At 42.4% G+C, this 27167-nt stretch overlaps 1 protein-coding gene across 2 annotated transcripts in view; it reads left to right on the top strand.

Moving 5' to 3' along the window:
* The window catches only part of DLL3 (delta like canonical Notch ligand 3), a 92536-nt gene extending 67009 nt beyond the window's left edge, over positions 1-25527 (top strand). The window contains exons 8-9 of one of the 2 annotated variants that reach the window (XM_061597933.1): positions 5558-5672; positions 23085-25527. In XM_061597933.1, coding sequence (XP_061453917.1) covers positions 5558-5672; positions 23085-23090 — 121 coding nt within the window. In that variant the 3' untranslated portion in view covers positions 23091-25527. Of the gene's footprint in view, positions 1-5557; positions 5673-18583; positions 19316-23084 lie in introns of those variants that run through there. The other variant, XM_061597932.1, reaches the window with a different exon arrangement.
* Positions 25528-27167: the final 1640 nt, after the last annotated feature.

The raw sequence follows: 27167 nt of genomic DNA, 5'->3' as shown, positions 1-27167 counted from the left end.
GGCAGAAGGCAGGGTGCAGCCAGAGCCAATGACAGCCAGGGCCAACCTGACTGGTTATAAGATGGCAGGCAAATGTGGGCTGGCTGAGGACAGATGGAGGTTGGTGGAGCAGTGCCCCATTTGCTTTAATGGACCAGCCTTCACTGAGATAATGGGGCTATCGTTTTGTGAAAGGAGCATTTTCCACCTCCTGGACCCACCTAGTCAGTCCCTTCTGGTTGACTCTTGCTAGCCATGATGGGCAAGGCTACATGTGGTATGCTGGGCACTTTCAAGTCTAGTCTCTGCATCCTCAGGCCGCAACAACTGAAGCTAATCCCATTATAACCTGAGCAGCTAGTGCTTTGTATAACAAGTAGCAGCAAGTTCAGCACAAATGTGAATGATTTTCCACAAAGTACCTTGCAAATTTATCACAGCAGGCTTCTGCAAGTTCCAGTACCTCCACCTTCTGGCCAAATTTAAGCAGCTAATTTGCCACTCAGAATAGCTCTGCTGCCAGCAGCTATTTAAAAATACAATAGTGGTAGAGAAATTATTTATGTACTTATTTTCTAGGCCACTCTTCCTCCCATAAGAGCCCACGGCATTTACAATGCAGTTAAATAATATACAATCAATTATTTTTAAAAAAATGTAAGTTTAAACATTTAAAAACTACATACCTAAAATGTTTTTCTTAATCAAATAGTGTACTGTTTTATAGAATTTACTTTGAGGTTTAGGATTACCTTCATACCACGTAAGTCTGACTGAACAGATATATCTTCAGTTGACATTGGTTGTCAGTGAGGGGGTACAAACATAGATCTAAGGGAGGGAATTCCACAAATGGAATATGATTTCTTTGCTGCTGTCACCCATGTTCACCCTGGACCCAGACTTAACACCTCTTGCACTTCAGAAACCACCCTACCTGCTTCACCCATCTGATCCTCCCTCAAGAACCAGGGTGCCTTACAGGCTCAACAGTGTTGGAGATAGCCCTTTGATGTCATCTTTCCACAATGTGACAAGGGCTGTATCAGTTGGACAAAGCTATAGGACAAAGTCATGCCCAGCAAATGTGAATGCCATTAGAGGGCTAACAGCACCAACTAATACTACAGAACTGAGATGCTTTCTGGGAACTAGGAACTATGTGGGTTGATATTTGCAAGACATTTGAACAGAGGCGCAATCACTAAACACATTATTGAAATCTACCGCATGTTGGTTTTGGGGACCAGATCACAAGACTGCCTTCAGAAGAGACATGATCTTGTAGTTTTATGATGCCAACAACCCCATAATGGTTAACATTAATGCAACAGGCTTGATGAAGTGCTACTGCAACTGCATGGTTCATAACGGAAGTCATTCACATTCTAATCCAGAACTCTTACTGAAATAGAAAAAAAGTTATGTGCAAATAGAAAAAGAATGCCTTGCTAGTGCTTGGGCAAATGAAATCTTTTACAGATTAAAAGACCATAGATCTTTGGTGACTTTAATTAAAAGAAAATACTTGGACCAAGCACCATTATGATATCTCCTAGTAAGAATAGTGAGATTCAACCTAGTAGCCAAGTACGTTCTAGGAAACTTTATAGCATCTTCTCATGAAGCCCCTCAAAGGAGGTAGACATTTCCAAGTTGAGGATGTTAAGGTTTATGTTCATGCTATGCATGCTTCCTTAGCAGCATCTGAAAAGAGGTTTCATCTTAGCCAAAATGGTACTCGTGAAGATCCAGAACTTCAAGAAATCTTATATCATTGCAGCATAGCCTGAACGCATTAGCAATCCTTCAGAGGTGACTAGAAAGTACTTTGCTGACTGTGGACAATTGAGTAAATTGGAAGGCGTAGTAACACAAAAGGGAACTGTATTGTTGCACCACTATCTATGAAGTACGAAAACCTAGACCTTATTCACCCAGGTTTAATCAAATTTCATGAGTGAGCCAAGCAGACAATATGTTGGTATTGGAAAAGACATAAAGAACAAAGTCCTGTCCTGTGACTACAGCAATAAATAAATAAAGATCAACACAACAGAAGTACACCCTTACTTGATGGACTTTGGAAAAGGCTAGCAGTTGAGGTTGAGAGATTGACATTATCTGATTGTCATAGACTAGTGTTCAAGGTATAATGAGATATTCCCTTTGCTTGACATTACCAGCTGCAGTCTTATTGCACAATTGAAGAATATTGTTCACTTTAATATTCCAGGTGAAGTTGTAACCAACAATGCAATCAAATTTACAGCAGAATTCCAGACATCTTACAACTTTCCCCAAGTTATCACTAGCCCACATTACACTGAAACGGTGAGACAGAGAGCACCGTATAGGCTGCAAAGAAAATCTTAAGAAAGAATGACCCATACGTTGCTCTTTTAAGGTACCATCACCACTGATAGCTACAAGATGGGGTAGACAAATCTGAACACTCATTCTAGCACTAAAGATTAATATCATTCCAAAATAACCTTACCTGATTACCAAGCTAAGAGAAGTTGTGAACATTTCTGTAACTGATGCAGAGGAGTGTGAGAGTTAGCACATTTAGAGCCTGTAGAGACAATTTATACCAAACTTGATGGAGAAAAGATATGACAGACTACAACTACTGTACAACAACAAAATAAGAACCCAGATGTTATTCTGTTGGGGCCAAACAGAAATACTTAACAGAAACAAACTATTCCTGAAAAGGTACAATTGCCAAATACACAAGCGGTATCTGAAAAACCATGTTCATCATACTGTTGCGTTGAGGTCCTTCTGGCACACTTCCCATAGGCATCTGATTGGCCACTGTGAGAATAGGATGCTGGACTAGATGGGCCATTGGCCTGATCCACCTGATCTTGAGTTGTTGCTACTTCTGCTTGAAGCTGGAGTTGATCTTGAAGCTGGAGTTGACCTTGGTTGACAGGAGATCCAAAAGAACTGACAGGGTTTTGCCTGTTTCTCTTCTTTGCTGGCTGTAAGGCCTTCTTTTTGTCATTTTTCTTTACCAGAAGAGGTTCAATGGGTTCTCAGCAGAGTTTATTTCCCAGAAAGGCAGGGCCCACCAAGCAAGACTGAGTTCCTGGATCTACCTGCCAAAGGTGAAGCCAAACATGCGTCTGGCTACAGTATTAAAGTGGAAGTACTCCTGGATTCCAACTTGTCACTGGAATCTCAGGGCTTCTGTGGCTAGGAGTGCTTATGCCCAGCTTAGGCTGGTTCACCAGCTGTGGCCATTCTTGTTTGTGCTTGGTCTACTGTAATGCACTCTGCATGGGGCTGCCCTTGAAGACGGTCCAGAGGTTACAGCTAATGCAGAATGTGCTTGCTAGGTTGGGTAAGTAGGGCAGCCCAATGGGAACATGTGTCACTGGTCCTGAGTTCTGCATTGGCTGCTGGTGAGCTACCAAGCCCAAGTCAAGGTGAGTTTCAAGAGGAATTTAAAAACATTCCTGTTTACTGAGGCATTTGATGGCTGAGAGATACTGGCCATGGCAACTATGAAATTAATAACTGTGAGGATATGTGATTGATTATAAATGTTTTTATATGTTCTAAATGTTTTTAAATGTTTTAGATAGTTTTTAATGGTTTTAAGCACTTTAAATATTTTTTTTTTAATTTTAAATTGTACTGTATTAGCATTTTGCTGTTTGCCACTCTGCGCTCCTTTGGGAGGAAGGGCAGGATGCAAATTTAATAATAAACAATTTCAACTGGAAGGGAGCTCCGTAAAATACTGAACAGACAGCTCCTGGTGGATACCAGATGTGTGTCCAAGTCATGGGGTGTCACTGGCTCAGGAGGTTCTTAAGGTATCCTGGACCCAAGTTGTTAAGGGCTTTGTAAAATAGTATAAGAACCTTGAAGCCTGGTAGCATAGGGGCAGCCAGTGCAAGTTTTTAAGCCCCAGAGTTATGTGCTGGCAATAGTCTGTGGGGTATGGGTAAGTTCAAATGGGGAAAGGCATTTCATTAGACACCAAGATGCCAGCCTATGTGGGGCTTTATACGTCTAAACCAGCATCTTGAATTGGACCCAGGAACTAATCTGAAGCCAGTACAGGAGAGAATGAATAATGCCTGGTCCCAGGTAACACTCTCGCCACCGTATTCTGCACCCGCTGAGGTTTCCAGACCATCTTCCAAGGCACACCCACATACAAAACATTACAGTCATCCAAATGGGAGATTATCAAAATGCATTCCTAGTCATGACTTGGCAACAGACTTTAAACAGGGGGAGTAAAGAAAGAGAAGGCAAACATAAAGCCAAACCTTGTGTGCCTGCTCAATGGGTAAAGAGAGTGTATAAGGTGTATGTAATGAAGGGGGTTAAACAGGAGAGAATGGTCAAATGTGTCTGAAAGGCTGAGGAGCATGAGAACTGAGTAGAAACTTTTTTGGCTTTGGCAATGAGGAGAATGCCTTTTCAGTAGCCACACCAAAACTCTGGAGCTGTCACCTGAAGCTCATCTTTCCCCCTCATTAAAGACTCGCTGACTAAAACCTTCCTATTTAATGAGGAATAGACTGCCTTCAAGTTGATTCCGACTTATGGCGACCCTACGAACAGGGTTTTCATGGTAAGCGGTATTCAGAGGGGGTTTCCCATTGCCTTCCTCTGAGGCTGAGAGGCAGTGACTGGCCCAAGGTCACCCAGGGAGCTTCATGGCTGTGTGGGAATTCGAGCCCTGGTCTCCCAGGTCGTAGTCCAACACCTTAACCACTACACCACACTGGCTCTCCTTCCTATTTAAGAGGGCCTTTTGTGTAAAGTTGCAAGGTCCTGTACAGATTGGGTGTTTTAACTTGCTGCACTAAACTGTTTTTATACCTGGACTGAAAATCACCACTGTAATCAAGGCCTGCTTTGAACCAGTCCACTACAGCTTAGTACTGCAGACTGTGGGCCCATCCATACCTCACCACAAAACCTGCGTTTTCCATGTTTGGTTGGTGGCCTCCAGATCCATATATGTGGTCAGATTATTGTGAAAACCCAATTATCAAGCATCTGTACATGTGGGCATTGGCTACTCCCCTAAGTCCGCCCCTTTTCATGATTGGTCCATAACAGTAGTTTGCTTTTCATGCGCTTTTTTGGAAGAGCACAGAAACACACATCTTTTTTCTAATTCCCATGCATGCGCAGGTTTGTAGCTGTGCTCTTGTGTGAGGAGGAGACAAGGGGCTTGAAATATGACGAAGGAAAGCCCATGGGCCGCCTATTGCGGGAAAGTCAGTGGCATTACATCTGAGCCCACGGACCTTAATGCGATTGATTATCGGTTTAGGAAAGCATATCAGTTTTTCAGTGGTATTTCTAATACGGATTTGTTAACACGAAAATCTGTACTAGCTTGCAACAACATATGGACGATGGTGAATTAATGAAGACACAAAGGTATAACATTGCAGATTATACAGCGGTATGGACGGGCCCTATATTTCCTTTACTGTATTTCCCTAACCAGCCCCCTCCCACACCCTTTTGTGGGAGAATGAAGCCCATCCTTCAGTTTTTAACACATCCCTTCCTTCTTTTTCCTTCGCTACAGCAAAAAACCTGAGTCCATCCGGTCCGTTGTTCCTGCAGGATACCCCAAAGAAGGCACCTATCACCCCATCTACATCATCCCAGACCAGATGGAGCAGTGCATTTATGCAACAGAGGTAACAGATATATGCTCACTCCTCAATCCCGCCCACTCTAACTAGCTCAGGGGGTCACAGATGACAGTAAGTGCGATGCAGATCAAAAGTAAAGACGGATGTTGTGATTTTGGGATGGTCCCAGAGGGTTCTTCCCCCACAGTGGGCTTCTAAGTTCACAGGATGGTATATACACCAGCAGACTGACAGCTGAATCAGAACATGTGCCAGCTCTGTCTTGCCCCAATGCTCATGTGTCGAAGCAGCCTTCAGGCCTCTCGCTGCGCAGGCAGGAGGCTGCCCAGATCAGTCAGGTGCTGGCTGGCAGAAAGCGGAGTGAATCGACAAGTGCCTTTCTGTCATTGTCTCTCTTTTCCTAGCCTCGTTTTCCAGCCACGCCATTCCACTTCCCCTGGTTTTCATTTTCCCCCTCATTTCTTATTTTTAACAGCACTCACACCTCTAAGCCAGAGTTGCTGTTTAAAAAACAACCAGAATACTTGCTGAAGCACTGTCATATCTGTGGCCATATCCAGTTGCTGCTGTGCAGCCTTCCAGAGGATACAGCCACAAGGTCTTGCAAGAGTTTAAATCTACCTGAATTAGCTGTAGCCGCTGAATTTTAGGGCAATTTCTTTACCACGTTTTAGGAATAAATTATAAGTATCTGGACAAGACAAGAATATTTTCTCTTGAAAAACATTACATATCAAAACACATTGGAAATAAAGAACAATCTATACCTCCAGTGGCTCTGCAGAAAGGCTGTTATGGGCTTGTGGCTGCCCCTTCACCACTAGACCAGACCTCAAGGGGCAACAGCCTTGCCAAGGGAGCCACTTTTAGGGATAGAGTTTTCTGAAAATCTCCGTTTTGAGCTTATCCACACATATTTTTTTCTAATTTCCATCTCACTCCTTGATCTTGATGAGAAATGGGTAGTTTTTTACTGGTTCTGCTAAAAACACAAACAATTCTCACATGTTATACACATTATTATACGAATATACACTCCAGGTTTCCTAAAGTAGCCAACACATATACACACAACAATGCATGTAACTCTAGAAAATGCTTATGAATACAAATAAAATTATGCTGCAGAAATATAGCACCACGTGACTCTTTTGTATGTATTATACACACATGTATTTTTGTGTATAATTTTGCATATAATTAGTTAGGCTTTTAAAAAAAAACAACGTGACATTGCACAAATGGCTCAGACATATGCATGCACACCCAGTGCAAGGTAGCCCTGGGCAGGAACTACCAAATCCCATGAATAATCTTAGTCCTTCCCCAACGACTTTCTACGACCTCAGTTAGCAAAGTGCCCAGGACAATACCACTTCAACCTTTTGCCAGACTACCGTGCACAACTCCTTCCAGCTGTAGTCCCCTGCTCCATAACCTTCTGGTGTACTGGAGCAACCCTTGAGGGTCCTTGCTTCCTGGCTCTTGGTCTACATCCACCCGGCATGCTTTGTCTGTGGTCTTGACACCTTTGCTTGTCATCCTTGACTCTTGCTCACTTCTGTTTGCCTCTTGCCAAGCTGTCTACTTGATTAATGCAATGGATTTTGAAGGCAGCAGATAGGTCTGCACCCACAGCTTGAGACATAGTGGGGGATTAACCAAATTAGTAGCATGAGAATTAAAACCAATGGGAACAAAAACACAGGCTGAGCCACACTTTCTGTTGCACTAAATATTTCACAAACACAATCCAAATGAAACTTTTGATTACAAAGTGCAACTATGTCATTAAGATTTAAAAATATACAATCCTGTCATGTTTCTTTATTCAAGCCCTGCAGTAAACAAACTTAAGACATTGTATTTTTTTTTTTTGCTGTAATTGACCCTTGAAAATGTTTTTAAGGTCAGGGATAAAGTGTCTAAGGAGACAAATGTTTAGGCATCAAGTTCTGATTTTCTAGTTTTAAAGTTTGGTTTGTTGCCTTTCATATAAATCCTGTTTGACTTGTTCAGTGTGAAATTGTAAATGGCCTTTTTGAGAGTTGATGGTGTAAATAATTTTATAGATATCTGCCAGAGCTAGACTCATACAATTGCTGTTGTGAGGTCCACCTTCTCACTCCTCAAGCTTGTATACCGAACAAATCCCTGCATCAAACTTTCTCCCACCCTTTCCAAAAATAGCCTTCAGCCTGTTGGAAGCCACAGACTGCAGTCGCAAGTTCAATCCTTCCTCCAAGGAGATCATATGGGTTGGTTTAGCCACACAAGAACCTTACGGAGAAGGGAAATTGGTTAAGAGGAGTGGGAAAGGGTGTTATCAGATCACAGCCCATCCTGTGAGCTTTTAAACTAAATGGGGATTTTGTTGCATCAAGCCCATTTAGTTTCAGCTAGCTCATAATCTAATTGGTGAGCACAACCAGCAAGGGTATTACATTACAACAAGTACACTTGACTATTAAAAATACTGCTGTACTATCATGTACAACTGAGAGTTAATGGCTAGTAATAATAATGTATTTCATTATTAGTTTACAGACCAGAAGGGATGGTTAGTATCATCTTGAAGGATTAAATAAGGTAGCCTTTCCCCCCCAATTAATCTATGACCCTAATAAAATTATTAGCCATAATAGCCACTGGCACTGTTTTACTGAAACAATTTGTGTTGTTTTTTAAAAAAGCAAAATTTATTTATTTATTTATTTATTTATTTATTTATTTATTTTCATTTCTAGACCGCCCATAGCTAATAGCTCTCTGGGCGGTGTACAAAACGAGATTAAAATCCAATATAGAATAAAATCAGTAACAGAAAGGAACACATTAAACTAAAACATTAAACATAAAACATTGAACATTAAAATGCCTGGGAGTACAGCCAGGTCTTAACCTGGCGCCTAAAAGAAAGAACCGTAGGCGCCAGGCGTATTTCCTCCGGTAAGCTGTTCCATAATTCGGGGGCCACCACAGAAAAGGCCCTAGTTCTAGTAACAGTCCTCCAGGCAGCCTGGTGAGTTGGTACCCGGAGAAGGGCCTTAGATACTGAACGAAGTGAGCGGGTAGGTTCATAGCGGGAGAGGCGTTCCACAAGGTATTGCGGTCCCACACCGTGTTAATACTTACTTTGGGGCTATATATTTCACATTTGTTTGCCCAACCAGGTTCAAATTGACCGGAATATTCCTCACTGTATTGTAATAATTGGACAGGGATCACCACTGAGAAGATGCTAAACAAAGAGCTATACAACTTGTTTTTTAGATTTTACCTATGGACATAGTCTTTAATAGAATCTGAGTTTTTGTCCGCCTTCTGCATATTATAGACCAACATGTGTCCCATTAAGTATTACAGGCTAATACTTTTCAGCCTTAGAGACACGTGCATTGAATCTTGAGTTTTTGCCAGAGGATCATGACATGCAGTAACAGAGGGCCAGCAATACAATCAAGGAGTTCATCTGCACACGTTAATGAATGAAGCCTGCATATGAGTGTGTAGGATGGATTTCTCCATTCTGTTCAGGAAAAAAGCTTAGGCAAGACTAGGAAGCTGCTGAGGACTTAATGGCAATGATCAGAACCCTAAAGGTATATAAAAGTATAATGTGCAGCAACACATTGAAATGTGTGGTCAGTTTGTTTGCGCGTTTGTGCAACATATGCGAGCAAGCAACAGTAACATGTCTTTATTTTGGGGTATCCTTTTAAAATTGCATTGGGGTGACAATAGAAGGGAATTGAAAATTGCATCTTGAAAGCAGAGAAGCTTTAATTCCCTGATATTCTGCATACGATAGGACCAACTACGCTCATTACCTTCCATGGTACTTGAAATATATGTTGAACTTATCAAGTCACCCAAAAGTTTACTTTGAAAATGGTGGATTCTCTGCACAGATTGGACAACATAATTATCTTTGGAAGACCACCAATGGGCCAAGTCTTTGAAACAGTTAAAAGAAAAACAGATGCCAGGTGGGACAAAAGGCTTCCGTTCTCATAAAGGAACAATTAACCAGGTATTGCATTATAGCAGACTACAGAAGTCCATGCATTTGTCAATTCTGGAAGTTGACTGATGTTACAAACATCAGGTTTATCCATCCAGACCTCACAAGGTGCAGAACCAAACGTGAAGTGGATTAAAGTGCATGATAGGCATATTTCAAAACTCTTAGTGAAAAACAACTGAGAAGCTAGAACTGAGTAGTTTGTCCACTGGTTATCTTGCCTTGCCAAATATAGTAAGGTTCTTCTCCAAATTACTTTGCATTTAAAAAGTCACTGACACCAAGTTTCAGGCAGAAAGATTGTCAGAGAGACCCTCACATAAATTGGATAGTAGGATTCTCAAATTGCAACTAAAATCATTTTCGATCCTCAACAGAACAGTACAAGTTGTAATGAAAGGAAGGAACGCATGCTGAAAGCCAACAGAGCTCTATTTGGATATATGGTTTTGTCAGTGAGAGATGTCCTGGAGCATTTGTCATTAGCAATGTGTGATGGTTCACTCAGAAAAACAATTAAATCTGTTTTAGGTGCAGAGCTCAATAAACTAATACAACTTACTGAAATTGTTCCAGAAGGTTCAGCATTTTACTTGATGGCTTAAGCATCATATAAAGAATCAAATGTGACTATGGACACTGCATAATGTAGCGGACATATTTAGAAGGTCATAAAAAAGTTGTTTGTAAAAGAACGTCAAGGAGTTCCAACTCCCAATTGTATAGCAATACCAACAACTAAAAAGTCCCTCTTGCATCCCCATCCACCCCAAATTATAGGTTGTTGACAAAGAAAGCTCGTTAGGGAAATCAGGTGTGGATTTTTGTATGAAAGGATTTGTGAGCTTGGGTCCGATACTGATCTCAAATTCCTGAACTCAGCGGCATCCAGTTTCTTAATTCTTACTTTATGTCCACCCAGCTGAGTCATAATTTGCGCCTATACCTCTGATTGGTGGACCTCAGGGTTCTAGTTAAAAAAATTAAATAAATCCTATGTGCCTGAAAGCTACAAACTCCTGATCTAGTGAAGCAAAAGTTGTAGCCTTTCTATGCAGAGAATAGAAACCGAAAATCTTATTAATTAATTACTCAGGACAATGTTGAAGAAGTTGCAGAACTTCTAGAAGAAGTGGATACTGGACTGTTGTTCCATGCCCACAAGCAGCCAACAAAGGCTACAAGACAACCATTGTAATATAGCCACAAGAGTGGCTGTATACTATAGCCAGCATGGATTTTTCGCATTCCACAATGTTAAATTGAAACATTCAACAAACAGGGAAGGAAGGCTGTCTTCACCATCATATGACATTGACCAATAAAAAGGCTTTGAAATTAATAAAAATAAATTTGACATACATTTCTAGGATGAATAATGAGAGAAATATAATTTTCTAGGTTAGATTCTCTGTAGAAACATTAGTAACACAGGACAGAAGCAAAGTAAGAAGAACACCAACAAACATACAAAAATGTAATTCTCCATCTTTCGAGATGGCAGGTGTTGCCACCACTCACCATATGCTCAGAGGCACGTTACCAAATTCTTCCAAGCTACATAGGAAGTGGATTGGACTGTGAAAGACCAACCCAAATTGTGTTTGCATTTTTACAAATTTGCAGGGCAGTACAATATCTCAGAGAGGAGTTCAGGTCTCCTGCTCCCCTGGTGCATTCACTATAGCTGCCCAATTTCCCTGCTTTTTAAAGTTTGATAGAAATATCTGTTGGCTATAGGTACGTTCTTAAACTGCAAGGTTTTTTGCCTGTTAGTGAATTGTCTATGAGAATACAGATGTAATGATACAGATGTTATGTCACAACATAGCTGTTTTTGTGGATTTGTGAATGCAGGTATAGAAGCAATATACCAGTATAATGTAAAGTATCGTCATGGAATCACGCTCTTTCATCTCCATTTCTTTTGACCTTTACTGCACAGAGAATATGTTTTTGTTCAGTAATTTGTGCTTACATCTGTGTATTATGTGTTTTTGGCTTTTTCCCCTTTTTTACACAACTAAGACTACAGTCCTATACCCACCCACCTGGAAATAAGCCCCATTGAACTCAATGGGATTTACTTCTGAGAAGACACACATACGCTTCCGCAGTAGTGTTTTTTTTTCCAGTGAAAGCTATTAATTATTGATGGACTTCATGGCTAATAATTTTACTAAGGTCATAAGCTTTTCTTTTTTTAAAAAAAGGCTACCATGTTGAATCCTTCCAGTTGGTACATTATATTGGCCAATGGCTATAAACAATACAAGCCTGACTGAATGGCATCAACCACCCCATTTTTACACCTATGGCCCAACTGGCTATATTTTCTGAGATTCTTCACCTATACGCAAAAGAGTAAAGACTGGCTCTTGTTATCTGAATATGTGAGTCCCCTCCCAAATGTTAACTTCTCTTTAATTTGGACATGGATGTGGAATTTGAACAAGTATGAATAAATCTTTATTGTGTTATTGTACGTCACCTAGAGTGGCCGTTAACTCGGCCAGATAGGCGACTCACAAATAAAATTTTATTATTATTATAAATCTTGACACATGGCAAAGACCTAAAGCAGCCTGCATGGCTAGGATCACACCCTTCTCCACTCACACAGATAACTATGTGGTGGTGATCACCACTATGCAGACAGCAGTCTATTGTCATGTGGGGGCCTCTTATCATCATGGAAATGATAGTGCTCATACACAGATCCCTTTGAGTGACAAATCCTGTTCCTGCGTACATCCACAAGTTGCTATGGGTGAGTTTCACAATTAGGAGACAAGGCAGCATGGGACAGGGAGCACACAGGGGTGAAAAGTGGCTATCTAGCTTTCCACGACAGCAACAGAGAAAGGTTTATTATGCAAGTTAAATGTGCATGGCTCCTTTAACACTGATGTGATAGACGAGTTCTACAGGAAGTCTCGACGGGTCGAGCTCTTGTACAAATAATGTGAGTAAGCCAAAAAATTTATTTGTTTTCCTTGATGCATGCCTTGAATGGATAGAACAATTTGCTCGTCCATTATCCATCAACAGATAGTTGCTGAGATTAGCGAAAACACCATACAACAATTTCAAAGTGATGTCATTTCCTTATATCAAGGAAGAAAGTATAAGTGGCAGAATAATACAGAAGAGTCTTAATTGTCACAGACAAGGATGGCACAAGCGTTTTTGTTAAATAAAAAAAAGCAGGTCTTAAATGTTTCAGGATCAAGTACCTCAATGTGAAACTGAAATTCTCCGTCAATGAATAGAGGGTATGCTGGAGCATGTTGCTCCTCGCACTTGCTCCTGGATGCAGAGTAATGTGAATCAGCAAACTTTATCCCTTATTGCTGGGAGAACCACACCCTGCAGTTCTGCCTCTGCCCATTTTGCAGTGCTGGGACTTGCAAGGAACTCCTCCTATCACCATTCATTTTTAGTAGTATGCCTTAGGATTTTCCTTCTCACCTGACCTTTATTATCACTGATATGGAGAGGTCTCATGTGGGCTTGGAGGGAAATTGGCACAGGTGTAAACAGCAAGCCACCAAGGAGACCATAATGGAAGGCTCAGGTGAGATGAAGGAGACAACAGCCCGTGCCCAGTCTAGAAGATATAGCATCCTGATGATCAGAGGACAGCAACTCCAGGGGCTCAGTGCCCTTGATTCCCAGAGCGCCAAATCCATCTGTATCACGGCAGCCATTTTTTCTATAAATACGTTACGACTGTTTTCCTTTCTCTGTGTCTGTTTTTGTTGATTTTGCAATCTTGGTTTTTATGGTGTTCATTTTTGTGTGTGTATTTAATGCATTTTGTGGATTTGGTTTAATTGTATATGTAAATGTTGTAAGCTGCTTTGAGTTTCTTTTTGGGGGAAAAGCAGGATATACCATTTTAAAATAAATAAAATACAGTGGAGCACTCCAGGAGTAGGCAGAAGGGCTGCTATGTAGCATGGATGATCTTCCTCCACCCACAGATTCTGTTAAGCTTTCATGGCTCAGTGCCCCAGCAGTACTAAGGCTTTGCACATAGTGACTCACTGGAGAATAAGATCCTATTGGACAGAGAAGATGATCCAGGGATGAAATTCCTTCTCTTTTTCAGACAGGACTTTCTTGACTCTTCTAATCAAAGTGGTGTTTGATTCTGGATCATATGATAGAGCCCACAACTCAGAAGGTTTTTCTGCAGTTCCCAGCTATATCATTCATTTCCCAAAGGCCTTCAGTTAAGTCCATAAGCAGTGACTGGGGTTCACTTCTCACTTATAAGGAGTTGTCAACATAGAGAAACACACACACCCCTCAGTTATGGAGGATGCACCTGTTGATGCCTTACTCTTGGGCATTACGGTTCCCAAGGATGAGAGACAACAAAGCGAATGTAGCCCTGCACAGACCACATGAGGACTTCAGGAGCTAGCGCTAGTTTTTCCTGTGAATCTATCCTCATGGCCAGTGATTTCCTGCAGGGGAACCAAAGTTGTCCATAGGCTTGCTGAAGCTTTTTACGGCTGCTGCCTTATGGTTCCAAGATCAACCTCAGTAGCATTCCTTTTCTGGGAGCAAGCTCTGGAAGAGGTGTTGATTGAAACAAAGATAAAAAGAAACCTTGCCTTCTGTCCCAGGGAAGAAAAAAATATGACTCCAACATGTCCTGTGGCGTCTTTCACCTCCTAGTTCCTAATTCTGATACAAGGAAGCCACACATTAGAGTTTCCAAAATTGAAGCCTTAGAGCACTACTGCCAACCTCTACTCTTCCACATGGGTTTAGAGCAGGTAGGATACCCCAGCAGTCATGACACCAAAAACATTCCTGTGGGTAGTAGTGGATAGTAATTGCTCTCTCAAAAGTTGAAATCAACTGTAGTTGAAATAATCAGGAAGACTCTTAGAGTAGTCATCAGTGGATTCAACATCTTCAGCCATTTTAGGCATAAGCCAGGTACTTCTGGCGGAGATGTTCCCAGGTATTTTACAGCATCTTTTTATCATTCCAAAAAAAGAGTGGCAACTGGAGGGCAAAGCCTGAACAATTTTGTATGGAAATGCAAATTCTGCATGGAAACCTTGAGGACTATCCTGGAAGTTTTCAAGCAAGAGGACCTTCTATCCTTGATATATCTACCTACCTGCACGTTCTATTCCACCCTTATTGTGGCAAGTTTCTCGGCTTCATTTAGGGGTCTGTTATTAACACAGGGCTCTGTCATTCAGCCCCTCATCAGACTCAATGAGTTTTTTAAAAAACCAAAGCAAAATCCATACTGTCCCTCATCACTCAACTTCACCTTCAGGGCATTCATGTTTATCCACATTTAAATGTTCTGCTCATTCATCCCTCCGTCCAACAGCATGGCTTCATTGGTGATATTCAGAAGAGCTCAGTCGTGCATATTCAGTGGATATCTATAGATACTTCTGAACCTTCAAGTGGCAATGGTATAGAAGAGAAACTAGTTGTTGACAGCAATTTTATCCAAGTTTTGCAAGTCTTCAGTGGATCTCATACTGTTGGCTCAGATCCTGAGGATGAGGATTGTGTGCACAGATGTCATCCTGTGGGACACATTCCACTGCAGGGAGCTTTGTTGGATCCTTCTCCCACCCCAGAGTGAGGTGGCCAGACAGCATCATATTTGTATCTGTAGCTCTAAAGCAATTTGATTATCTGTCTGTGGATGGCAGTCTGGCAAGAGAGACATTTTTAAAAAGATTTACCCAGGATAACAGTGCTTTACATGCTATCCTTTGATTGGATATTCACTGGCTGGACCAACATCAGGTGATTTGGCTCACTCTTCAAGGATTCCAGGTTCACTTTCAGGGATTGTATGTGATTATATAAATGGATATAACTACCAAGGCTTATGTTAACAGGCCGGAGATCAAATTCATTGTTCCAAAAGTAATACCTTATCCTAATTCAAGTAGAGATGCACCTCCATTTTTCAGTATCTCAGCAAATGTAGGAAGCTGTCAACACCACAGCAGATTGCCTGAGTCACCAGGATCTGGATCCAGGAAAATGGAATGTCCGAGGATATTCAAGGCAGTAACCAGGAGCTTTGGCTAGCTGGTCATGTACATCACCAGTAAACAACGAAGTGAACAGATTTATGTCAAGATCCCTAATAAAAGGAGCAGAAAGAGCTTGATAAGCTCATACATGCCTAATCCTCAGTTCTGCTTTCTCCAACCCAGCTCCTTTGAAAGATCAGAACAGGCAAAGATCATACTGGGGGCTCCCCACTGAACATGGCAGCTGAGTTTTGGACTTAAACTGCCTGGCTGTCCATCCTCCATGGTTTTTGCCAACATCCTGCAATTTGCTCTCTCGGGGTCCTTTCGTACAACTGGACTCAGCCTGGCTGTCCTTTTCTGTGAGAAGACTGAGCAGAGGATGCTGGAGCCATTTGGGTAATCCAGGGCAGGGGAGTCAAAGATCTTTTTATAGCTTCCAGATGCGAAGCTACTGTCTGCAAATGATCTACAAGACTACCTGGAAGGCCTTAATCTGGTATGTAGATGCAAGGTTTGATTTATTCCTTTGCAGGGATTAAGGAAGTTCTAGTTTTCTTGAAGTCTGAGCTGGAGCAGAGAGTACCTTCAGGAGGCAAGTAACTGCTCTTTTCACCATCTCGGAGGGCAAGATACCATTTTATTCACACCCACATCCATGACACTTCCTCAGAGGTGCCTTGGTGCTTACACAGACTCTCATTGTGGAATCTTCACTCTTCACCATCAACATTAACAGGGGCCCTGTTTGCACCCCACACAAATAGTTCCACTTAAGTTGGTGCGTGTGTCCATGTTACCCTTGCTGGCCATAACATCTGCAGAATGAATCTCTGAGTTGGGGACCCTTTCAGTCGTGAAAAAGTTTGCATATTCCATCAGCACAGGGTGGTTCTAAGAGCTTGCTCTTCTATTAGCCCAACAGTCAACACACTTCCTAAGTCACTAGAATAATTTTTACCCTCTATTTGTCCTAAGCCCCAGCACCTAAAGGAGAGGGAATGCTATAAATTGGATCACGATAGGGCTCTGAGAATTGATGTTGACTATACAGCTGAGTTCTGTAAGTCAGTTTGTCTCCTTTCAACTAGTAGCTATGGGTAGGAGGGTCTCCCAAGACCACCACTGGAAGGTATTAGGTCATGCATCAATTTGGACAAAGAAGGTAGAGACCTCAAAAATGCACTGGAAATTATTTATTTTGCCCAAATAGTTTCAAATCTTGTGAGTCTTCCTCAGGAGAAATTATGTTGTATACAATTTGTTTAACAAATCAACAAGACAGTTGTAAAATCTACTATAAAATAGACAAGATCTAGGGCCTTCTCAGTGGTGGCCCCCGAATTGTGGAATAGTCTCCCCGAGGAGGTGCGCTTGGCGCCGACACTATTATCCTTTCGGCGCCAAGTTAAAACATTCCTCTTCTCCGAGGCATTTTAAGTTTAAGTTAATTTAATTTTAATTTAACTCTAATTTCATTGTTAATTTAATTTTAGTTTAAGTTAATTTTTACTTTAGGTAATGTCGTATTGATTTTAGTTTGTGTTGTTTATACTATTTGTTGCATTGTATTGCGTGATTATATTGCATTTGTGATTTTATGATATTCATGTTCGCCACCCAGAGAGCTGTTGCTAGTCGGGCAGGATACAAGCTGAATAAATAAATAAAATAAATATTTTTAAAGCTTTGATATATCAAAAATAAACATAATAGGTATGATAATTAGAGGGACAAACTAAACTTTAAAATTATAATAAACATGAAGACACAACAATATTGCTGTTTTGAGGGGAACACCTGTTCTCTTTTTACTCATTTAGTGGCATTAGCCGATGAGTCCTCCCAGAGGTGACCAAGATAACTGCTTAAGTTATCATTTGAAAGGATTAAAGCAGTGGTTAACCAACATAAGGATACTATGGAATATTATAAGGAACAAAGATATATGTGACACAGATGAGAAGAGACTTTAACAGGGTTGAGTTATTGCTCCTGCCTCCAGAAAGTAGCTATGGGAGGCTTTTGTTCAACACTACGGGAGTTTTCCTGTGGTGTCCCACAAGGTTCCACCTTGTCCCCCATGCTATTTAAAATCTATATGAAGCCACTGGGAAGCCATCGGGAGTTTTGGAGTGAAGTGTCACCAATATGTAGATGACACTTAGCTTTACTTCTCTGTGCCATCTGACTCAGGTGAGGCGCTAGACAGGTGTCTGGAGGCAGTGATGGGTTAGATGTGGGCCAGTAACCTGAAGCTGAATCCTGAAAAGACAGAAGTGTTATGTCTTCCAAGTTCTCAAGTACAGGAGATGGGAAGACGGCCTGTTCTGCATGGGGTTGCACTCCCCTGGAAGGAGCAGGTTCGTAGCTGGGGGTACTCCTTGATGCAGCATTGTCACTGGAGGCTCAGGTGGTCTCAGTGGCTAGGAGTGCCTATTTCCAGCTGGTTTGCCATTTGCAGCTCCTTTTGGGCAGATTATGACTTGGCAACAGTCCTCCATCCTCTGGTACCTTCCAGATTGGATTATTACAATGTACTCTATGTCGGGCTGCCCTTGAAGATGACTTGGAAACTTCAACTGGTGCAAAATGCAGCAGCCAGATTACTGATTAGGGTTCATTTTAGAACTCCCATAACCCCTGTTGTAAAACAGTTGCATTGCTTGCCAGTTCGTTTCCAGGCCCAGTTCAAGGTGCTCATGTTAGTGTTTCAAGCTCTAAATGATTTAGGCCCCAAATATCTCAGAGACCATCTCTTTCCTTACAGACCCTCTCGGGCATTGAGATCAGCAGAGGGGGCCTTCTTGGTAGATCTGCCACCGTCAGAAGTTTGGGGGATGGGGGCACAAGAGAGGGCTTTTTCTGAAGAGGCTTATTGTGAAATTCCTTCCCTACAGAGGTGCATCCGGCAGCTTTCGGTGAATGCTAAAGACACACCTCTTTCCCTGGTCTTTGGCACCTGAGATGTATGTTTTCAGAACCCACATATTCTTGTGATTGAAATGTGTTCTAATGCTTTTTAATATTGTATTTTAAAATTTGTAATCTGCCCTGGGACCTACTGGTGAAGAGGGGGCAAATATCATCATCATCATCATCATCATCTAAGTTGTGGAATTCCCTCCCCACAGAAGTGCACCTGTCACCTTCTTTATACAGTTTTCACCTGCTGGTGAAGGGCAGGGGAAATAATAATAGAATAATATAAACAAATAATAAAAATATTATTATTACTACTACTACTACTACTACTATGGGCTGAAACCAGTTTTAGGGGCTTTCTTTGCCAGATTAATTTCTGCTGATATTTCCAATCTAATGTCCTCCCATATCATTCTAGGATGCTCCATTTATAGCATCTCCAGTTTGATGAACATCTAGTATAGTTTAGATACTACATCTTTTGAACCCCAACTACTTGCCTGAATTAGTGAATCAAAGGATGTAAGAGTTCTTAGTGGCCTGTTGAATTGTTTTGTTAGAGACAGAGTAGTAACTCTGGTGTATGTTGATCCACAGGGGCTGCATTTGAAGCATCTCTGTCAGCGAAGCTTTAGTTACGGTGTTTTTTGTAATGATAAAAAGTCACCAATAAAAGGGTCTGTAATATACCACAGATAGTATGTATCTCTCTCTCTCACACACACAAAATTATAATTGTATCGTATAGCATATATAACAAAAGCCCACAGATCTAACTGTCAGAGGGAATGTGAGCAAAGGGACACATACTTCCTATTCAGTTATAGGAACATTTGGAAATAAATTATATGAGGAAATCCAGAAATTTGCTTTATTAAACATCTATGAAAAATAAAATGAAACATTCATGCATGCAACTGATTAGTTTTATACTAACTACAGCCAGATTAATTATAGCAAGGAATTGGAAAGATTCAGATGACTTAACTGTGGACCAGCGGTATCAAAAGCTACAGTTTGTGGCCATAGCTCAAAAGCTAACCCTTCAACTCTGAGTGACCGAGAAACAGACGAAATGCATTGCTTTCTTCAACGAATGGTATAACCTCATCTCCTTTATGAACAAGCAAGAGGCAGAACTCTGGTCACAAGTATATACCACTATATGGAACAATGACCAATATGAAACAGCAGAAGATGTGCCTGCCTTAATAACGGAAATATTTTCTTTAATTTGAATGAAATAGTTGATTATATCCTTATGAACATATCCTGTGGCACAACAATATAGATTGCTGTCTTCTAAAATGAAAAAATAACTTAAAAAAAATACAATGCTACATACTGCATTGTGTTTGATGAGGGGTATCCTGTTGTTATAAATCTAGTGTTTATGGTATTAGAGAAACAGGATTTAGTTTAAATATTCTGTTTTCAATGCACTTCTCACTCTCGGTATGGGTGTCCTCTTTTTTCTTCCTTGTATCAGCAAGACTCATAAGGTGTTGCAGTTTCCTGCTCCTTCTGGGGTCACACCTTCTATGGGGGGGCAGTTGATTCAGCAGCACTGAACTCTCAGACTTCATTGGAAGAAGTTTGTAACACAGACGTCGGGGTTTCAGCTTCTTCTGTAATGAGGCACTACAGAACAGTTGCCTTTTCCCCTTGTGATGCAGACTTTTGAAAGGCAGCTATTCCAGAAAGTAGCTACTCCTTAAGGCTGGAAGGCACCAAGACTGCACGTCCACATTGCTGGGTTTGCTTCTAACATCCTGCTTCAGAATATCCTCTTCCATTGACAGAGAAAGGAACACTGGAATCACCTGACAGTGTCTTCTCATCAGTGGGTGAGGGTCCCCTAAGCCCCTCTGTGTGGCAATCTTGCTGCTAGGAGGAAGCAATCTGGCAGGTTGGCACTGGAGCTCCGTGGGCCTTTAGTGCAGTGCAGCCAGCACGAGTCCTACGGCTGACTCTCTTTCCTATCCTCTTCCTCTCTTTCGGCATCTGAAAGCTTTTTCCTGTGAGTTTTAATTTTCTGAAGATCATTTCCAGTGGTAGAGCGACAGTTACACTGTCGTCATTATATCCCAAAATGGGAGGGGAGCATCCTCCTCTCATCAGAAGGAATAAAGTTTGCTGATTTACATGGCCACATATTGCCCGAGCAAGTGTCCGGAGTAACTCACTCCAGGATACCCTCCATTCACCAAGAACCTCCACGGTAAGTCCAGTGTTTCTTTCTGCAGCTTGGCTCAGGTGTCCCTCCAAACGATGCGTTAAGACTCCTCTCAGGTCTATAAGAGGCAGACTATATATGAAAAACTGATTGGAGACTGTCTCTAGGAACACTGCACAGCCTCAAGGAAAGAGGGCAGGCTGTTGTCCCAAACTGTCTTCAGGAGACAAAAGATTTGTCCAGGTGACCTCAGGAGCATGTGGAAAGGGTCAGCCCTTCGTCCTCCTAAGCCTGACCACACAACTGGAAGGCAACTCCATGCAGCCACTCCATGGTTTTCTTTCACACCCCTTGTGAAACACGACAGGGGAAAGCTGCATGCCATCTCCCGCGTGCTCTGACTGTTAAAGCCAAGTACGCTCCTTTCCCTCCTGTGCCTCACAGGTCCCCTGCTGGAACTGAGAGCTTTCACCAGCAAATTCATTACCGGCCAGCATTTATGCCACTTTGCCCAGTCATGCTCTGTTGACTGTACATGAAGGTTCCCCTTTCTCATTTCAAGAGTTAGAAGAGTATCAGGTCTGGGGCGCTTTCTGGACTCTGCAGTCCAGGATTTCTGGGGGAGAGGTGTGTGGAGCAGCCAGATGAGGATCATTTCTTTGTGAGCTATCACGAATACCTTTGCCTCAGCAGAAGCTGCATTTCGGTGTGTGGCACCATCAGTTTTTCCACACTGAACTGATACTCTGCTTTGGAAGGTGTCATGGAAAAAACCGATTCAACTCTTTTTGTTTTTTAATACAATTTGACACCACCTTAGGTGTGTGTCCTGCTCTGGTATGATTAATCTTTTGGAGTGGCATCTGAGAGCACCTGGAGAATGGCCAACTGCGCACTAAGTCACCTATGATCTGCCCTTCTCCAGTTCTCGCAAGTGCTATTCTAACCCACCCTTGGAAACACAGGAAGCTGCCCTATACCAAGTCAGATCACTGGTAGCAATACCTCAGCATTGTGTCTTTTGGACATAAAACTGTTGGTTTCCGGTTGTTCCTCAGACGGGGCCTGCTCATCCAAGACAGACAAACAGACAGGGAACCCAAGGGAGAGAGGCGAGCCCATCTTCGAGTTCTGTTCTCTGCACAATGTCTATCTTCCTTGTTGTGGTTTTTTAAAGCTGTGCTTCTTCAGGAATTAATGGTTAGCCCAGTGGGTGACTGCAGCTTTGGAAAGAGCTCCTCTGGGAGGCTGCAGAAAGGGCCAATGTGTTCCTAGAGGCAGTCTCCAATCAAATTGTTAGGCGGGCCTGCCTCCCTCCTGGCCTCAAAGGAGTATAGCCCCGTCTTTTGGTGTGGCACCTGAAAGGATTTGAGGAGGACCACTGACAGGTGAGTGCACACAGTTGGCCATCCCCTGACTTTGACTGCTGGGATGGGGTGTGGGGAACTAAAATCTGTATAGTATTATGAAGAGGCCCCTTTCCATATTTACACTTTGATCCGATCCATTTGCTCATATGAAGCAACTCTACAGCACCAGCAAAATGTCCACAGCTCTGAACTGAATAGAGAACTGAGAATACCGTCATTGCAGTATACTTTGAATATGTAAATGTTGATGGTTAAACGCCTCTCCACTTCCAGATCAAGGAGATACGAGTCAAGGTCATCCAGGATGAGTGGGTCACCAGTACACAAGCACCCCCCTACTTTCTAATGCATGGGCAAGCACATTGTCTCAAGCCGCCCAAGAAAAACAAATGCGAGGGTCACGATATTATCCGCTGCTAAGAAAAGCCCAACGTTTCATGGAGGGGGCTGGTATTATGATTGTGGTTGCAGTGTTGGTGGCATCCAGATTCTGGATCCATCCCTTCCCATGTGTGGAAGCCCCTTCCCTGCGTATCTGGGCTGATTTGGTGGCAATACTCCTCTTGCCACCTATATGCAGGTTTCCTACAGGCAGCTGGGAATGTGAGCAGCGGCCGCGATCCAGTACTCTCTCCACATTCTGAGTGGAAAAGGCATTTCGTACTGTGAGGTACACGGGCAGGAGGCTTATTTGCAAACTCTTCAGGAAACTCCAGAGCTGCAATTTGGGAGGAGGCTATTCAGCAGCCTGTCTGGCATGATGGTTAATGTAGACTGTGGCAGGGGTCATTCCATTATCGCAAACATTTTCACTGGATGCTGAGCTTTGGAGAAAGGGGTGGGGGTGGGGGGAGGGCAAGAAGGTAGTGCATAGTCATAACGTTCCATCCTAATCCCTTTCCCTCCCTCCTCTTCCATATTCCTCTCTAGGTCTAACGAAGATCCTTCGCCCAAGCCTTGGACTCTGGCATCTGTTTCTTATCTTATTTTTCTTCCAAATTCTCAACTAAAGGAATGTTTACAGAGCAGACTGAATGGACTCCTGGAGCAGCCAATGTCTTACCATTATTAATTTTTTAATCTATATAGTATTATATAAAAAGGACTCCTTTTTTAAAGGAAAAATATTTAATATTTATTCTTGCTGCTATTTTTTTAATTTTATTTTTGCATTGAGAGCAACAGACTGACTTAAAGGTCTTAGGAAACAACCAACGGAGTGGAAAGTGTTTGAAAGTTAGCCCTAGGTTTGGTGAGGATTGTTTGGGTTATCTCTTGAAAAGGGGCAACAGAAAGGAGGCGAATTTGGGGTTTGGAGAGGGGGAGATTTGGGAGGAAGAGAGGCTGCCCTGGGATTGTCTGATCTGTAGAAAAGGCGGGTCCTTTTCCCTCACAGAAGCGCCAGGACTGAAAGGATTTTTGCATGTTTTTATTTTCAAAACAATTTTGCCACTTCTCCTTCAGCATGTTGGTCCCTTTGCCCCCACCCATGGTGAGTGTCCCCCAAGTTTGAAGGAGGGGAGCTGCCCTTTCATTCAGCCATTAGTGAGATAAATAAAACAAGCCACCCGCTGCACAACAGGAATTTATGACTCACTAGATTTGTCTCACCTTTCAACTACGAAACATCCCCAAGTCAGCTTTCATTAAAAACAAAAACAAAAAAACAGTGTGCATCCATTGGCTTGATTTTGTTGAAAAGAAATAATCATGAAATGAGATTTCAAGGGGAACCTAAGGATTTGAGAGACTCCTGCAAAGGCAGGAGTGAAGGATCCTCTTACGAGCCAAAGGAGACCACACTGTTGCTTTAAAACTAACTGGCAGGACATGTCCAATTTCTTGCCTGTACCTTGTAGACGCTAAAGGGTTAGGGTACATCTTGTTGCGCAAAGAGCTCTCACCACAAGGTGAAAAATGCCACCAGTTCTTGAAGAAGCATTTTGCAACTGGAGAAACTGTTAAGGTCATACCACTCTTTCCCCATACAGGGACAGCATTTATGCAAGACAAGTAAGCCTATGAAGACTAAGGGATTTCCCTTCATAGGGAAAGTTCCCTGGTTTGGTTGTTTTAATCAGGGATTGGGAACCTCCAGGCTGGATGTGGCCCTTGGAGGCTTCCCATCCAGGGCCTCTCTTACTTGCCCCCCCTCCCTCCCTAGCAGGGAGAGGGAAAGCAGCAAACTGCAAGTCCTAGGGGCCTGATCCAGATTAGGACCCTGGCGTAGAAGGGCCTTACCCTTGCCCTCTCACTGTGGTCCTGAGTTGGATTGAGGGCCCTTTGCCTGCAAGTTGATTGCCAAAAAAAGAATTGATTCAAACAATATATATTTTTTTGCCAATGGATGTATACATCCTTAAAAGGTTATTTAGGTCCTAGATGTGTGCCTCTCTATAGCCCCACCTGCTGCTGGAATGTGGCCCAAAAAAACTTTTTACCAGGGTACTGCTGCCCTTGGGATGAAAAAGATTCCCTATCCCTGTTTTGAATTAACAAAACACTCAACCGCATTCACAGGATGCCGCCCTTCATTAGGAATCAAGGGCACAACAGAAGATTCTGTTCAACAGGAGTTTGTGTCCTCGGTTTGAGTTGTTTGGGAAGGTTTTACCCCTCTGCTGATGGACGCTGCACTCCACAAGGGCACCAACCCATGGGCCTCAGAGCCTGTCTGGCCATGGAGATGCGGCTCAGGCTGGACCAAAAGCAAGGTGAAACATGCAAAGGGGCTGAGAAGAGAGACAGAATTATTTTTGGTATCAATCGAAACAGAATCCAGTGTGACCTATATGACAATTTAGCTTAATTTCATGATTTTTTAAATTTTTTGAACTCGTGCTCTTGTTACCTGACAAATGGCAATTTCAAATAAACATTTTTTCCCAGTATTTTTTAAAACAATGGTGAGTATTTTTGTGCAAAAAAAGATGACGGGAATAGAATCGTACTTTGGTAGCAACTAAGTCAGCTCACTATAATACCAGTTGTGGCAACCTTTTCATTCTGGTGGTGGTGGTGTTTTAAATATTAAGGCTTCAATCCTATACTTGCTTACCTGGGAGTAAGCCTCACTGAAATCAATGGCATTTACTTCTCATGTGTAGTCATGTACTGTTAAATTTTCAACCGTGGATCCTAATGTCACAAGTTCTACTAGAAATATTTTGGAATGGATAGCAGTTCTTGTTACTTTTTAAACTGTTCCCCTCCCCCCCCCCAGTTTTTCTTTTAATTTAAAAACGTAAGTATTTTGTACAAAAAAAACCCTGCTGGAGGTGCTTTATCTACATATTTAAATTGTACATAATGTATATTTATAAGTGTCATGTTTATATATTCTCCACCTGCTGTGACTTTTCTTCTTTATGTATGGTCCTTTCTCTCAAAAGATATATAAAATATATATTTTGCTCAATGAAAACCAATCTGCCTGAAGCTGTTTTCTTGCACTGTTTTCGCTTCTATTTTACACAATACTTATTTTTATTTATTTAATTTATATCCAACCCTTCTTCCCAAAGGAGCCCAGTGCAGCAAACAAGAAGTGATAAAGCACCTTAAAAACAATCCCAGTACAGATGCAGACTGGGAAAAATCTCTCCTTAAAAGGCTTGTTGGAAGAGGAAGTTCTTCAGTAGGCACGAAAAAGACAATGAAGATGGCACCTGTAAGGCTAGAAACCTTGTGCCCACCCTGGTGTTTGGGGGATGCTGCTAAGCACACAAGGGTCCTTTGTAAACTGGCCTCCCTGTGTATTGCACTGGAGGGTGGACTAGCCTCAAGAAATGTTGCCACCCCAAGGCTTGCACCACAGCAATCTGAGAAGTGCAACCCAGATCCCTCACATCCTCTTCAAGGACGTGGCTCTTAGCATTCACTGGGACTATTGCAAGGGATTCCAGGGTACACCCTCTCAGGTTTCACACAGTTGCTTCAGGGGCAGCTCTAAAAATGTTGCCACCACAAGTAGTTGAATGCATTGCTTGCTGAGTTAGGCCACCCTTAAGTGGCATTTACATGCACACAAAAGATGTGGGCACAGTCACCTCCCTAGTCCCCACACTGAAGTACAGATCACGGGTTGGGAACTTTGGGTGGCCTTCTAGGTGTTTGGGCTACAACATGTTGGCTGGGCTTGGGAGCTGGAGACCAACAGCATCTGGAGAGCCCCACAGGTTTCCCCACCCCTGACATAGGGGGAGCTCTGGTGAGAGGAAGAGCATCAGAGGCCTCATGCTCACAGAAAGAAAACAAGCATGGTATTTGTGGGAGAGCCAGTGGAATCACTAGTGCTTTCCCCATCACAAAAAAGGAATTCCTATACCTGAACCAGCCCACTCCCAGCATCCCTACTAGATGTTCACCCAGCTCCCCACCCACCCAACTATTTGTGGGAAAACCTCAAATGAAGAAATCCTGCACCGTTTCCCGGAACTATCTGCCATCGAAGCTGCAGTTGATTCTCAACTCCGTCTGCCCCTTGGAGTTAAGACTTTCTTCCTGATCTCTTAACTCTAATCCAACACCTGGTACTTGATACCCACACAAGTTTTTTCATTCCTCAGTGGAAAGAAATAATTTTTCTTCCTGCTGACAGCCAGTTTGTCCACTACTGTAGTAAGGGGGGGGTCTTCTTCACAACAGGCATGGAAGAACCTTTGACTGTACTCAACCAAGCCTCCCTGAACACAGCCCTCTCTTTGAGATGAATTGCCTCTCCGCTTCTCTAAAGCTTTGTCCCCTAGAGACCAGCTCCTTGAACTAACAGAGGAAAGTGTTAATGGGGAAAGCATAAGGAAGAGAAGTGTGAAAGGTGCCGACCTGCCAGCTCTGGGGCAGCTGTTTACAAGCAGCTGTCAACACATGGCTGAAAAATCAGTGTGTCTTCTTCTCACCCCCCAGGCTGCTGGGTCATGGAGGTTAATGCTTTGAGATGGGCACGCTGGGAGTCAGGAAAGTATCATTTAAAACACACACAGAGAGTAATTGGTCCAGTGAAAGCTTTCCCCC

The sequence above is a fragment of the Rhineura floridana genome, chromosome 15 (genome assembly GCF_030035675.1).
Source record: "Rhineura floridana isolate rRhiFlo1 chromosome 15, rRhiFlo1.hap2, whole genome shotgun sequence".
Taxonomy (NCBI): Eukaryota; Metazoa; Chordata; class Lepidosauria; order Squamata; family Rhineuridae; genus Rhineura; species Rhineura floridana.
Note: the sequence above shows the minus strand (reverse complement) of the source record. Positions and strands in the feature narration are given on the sequence as shown.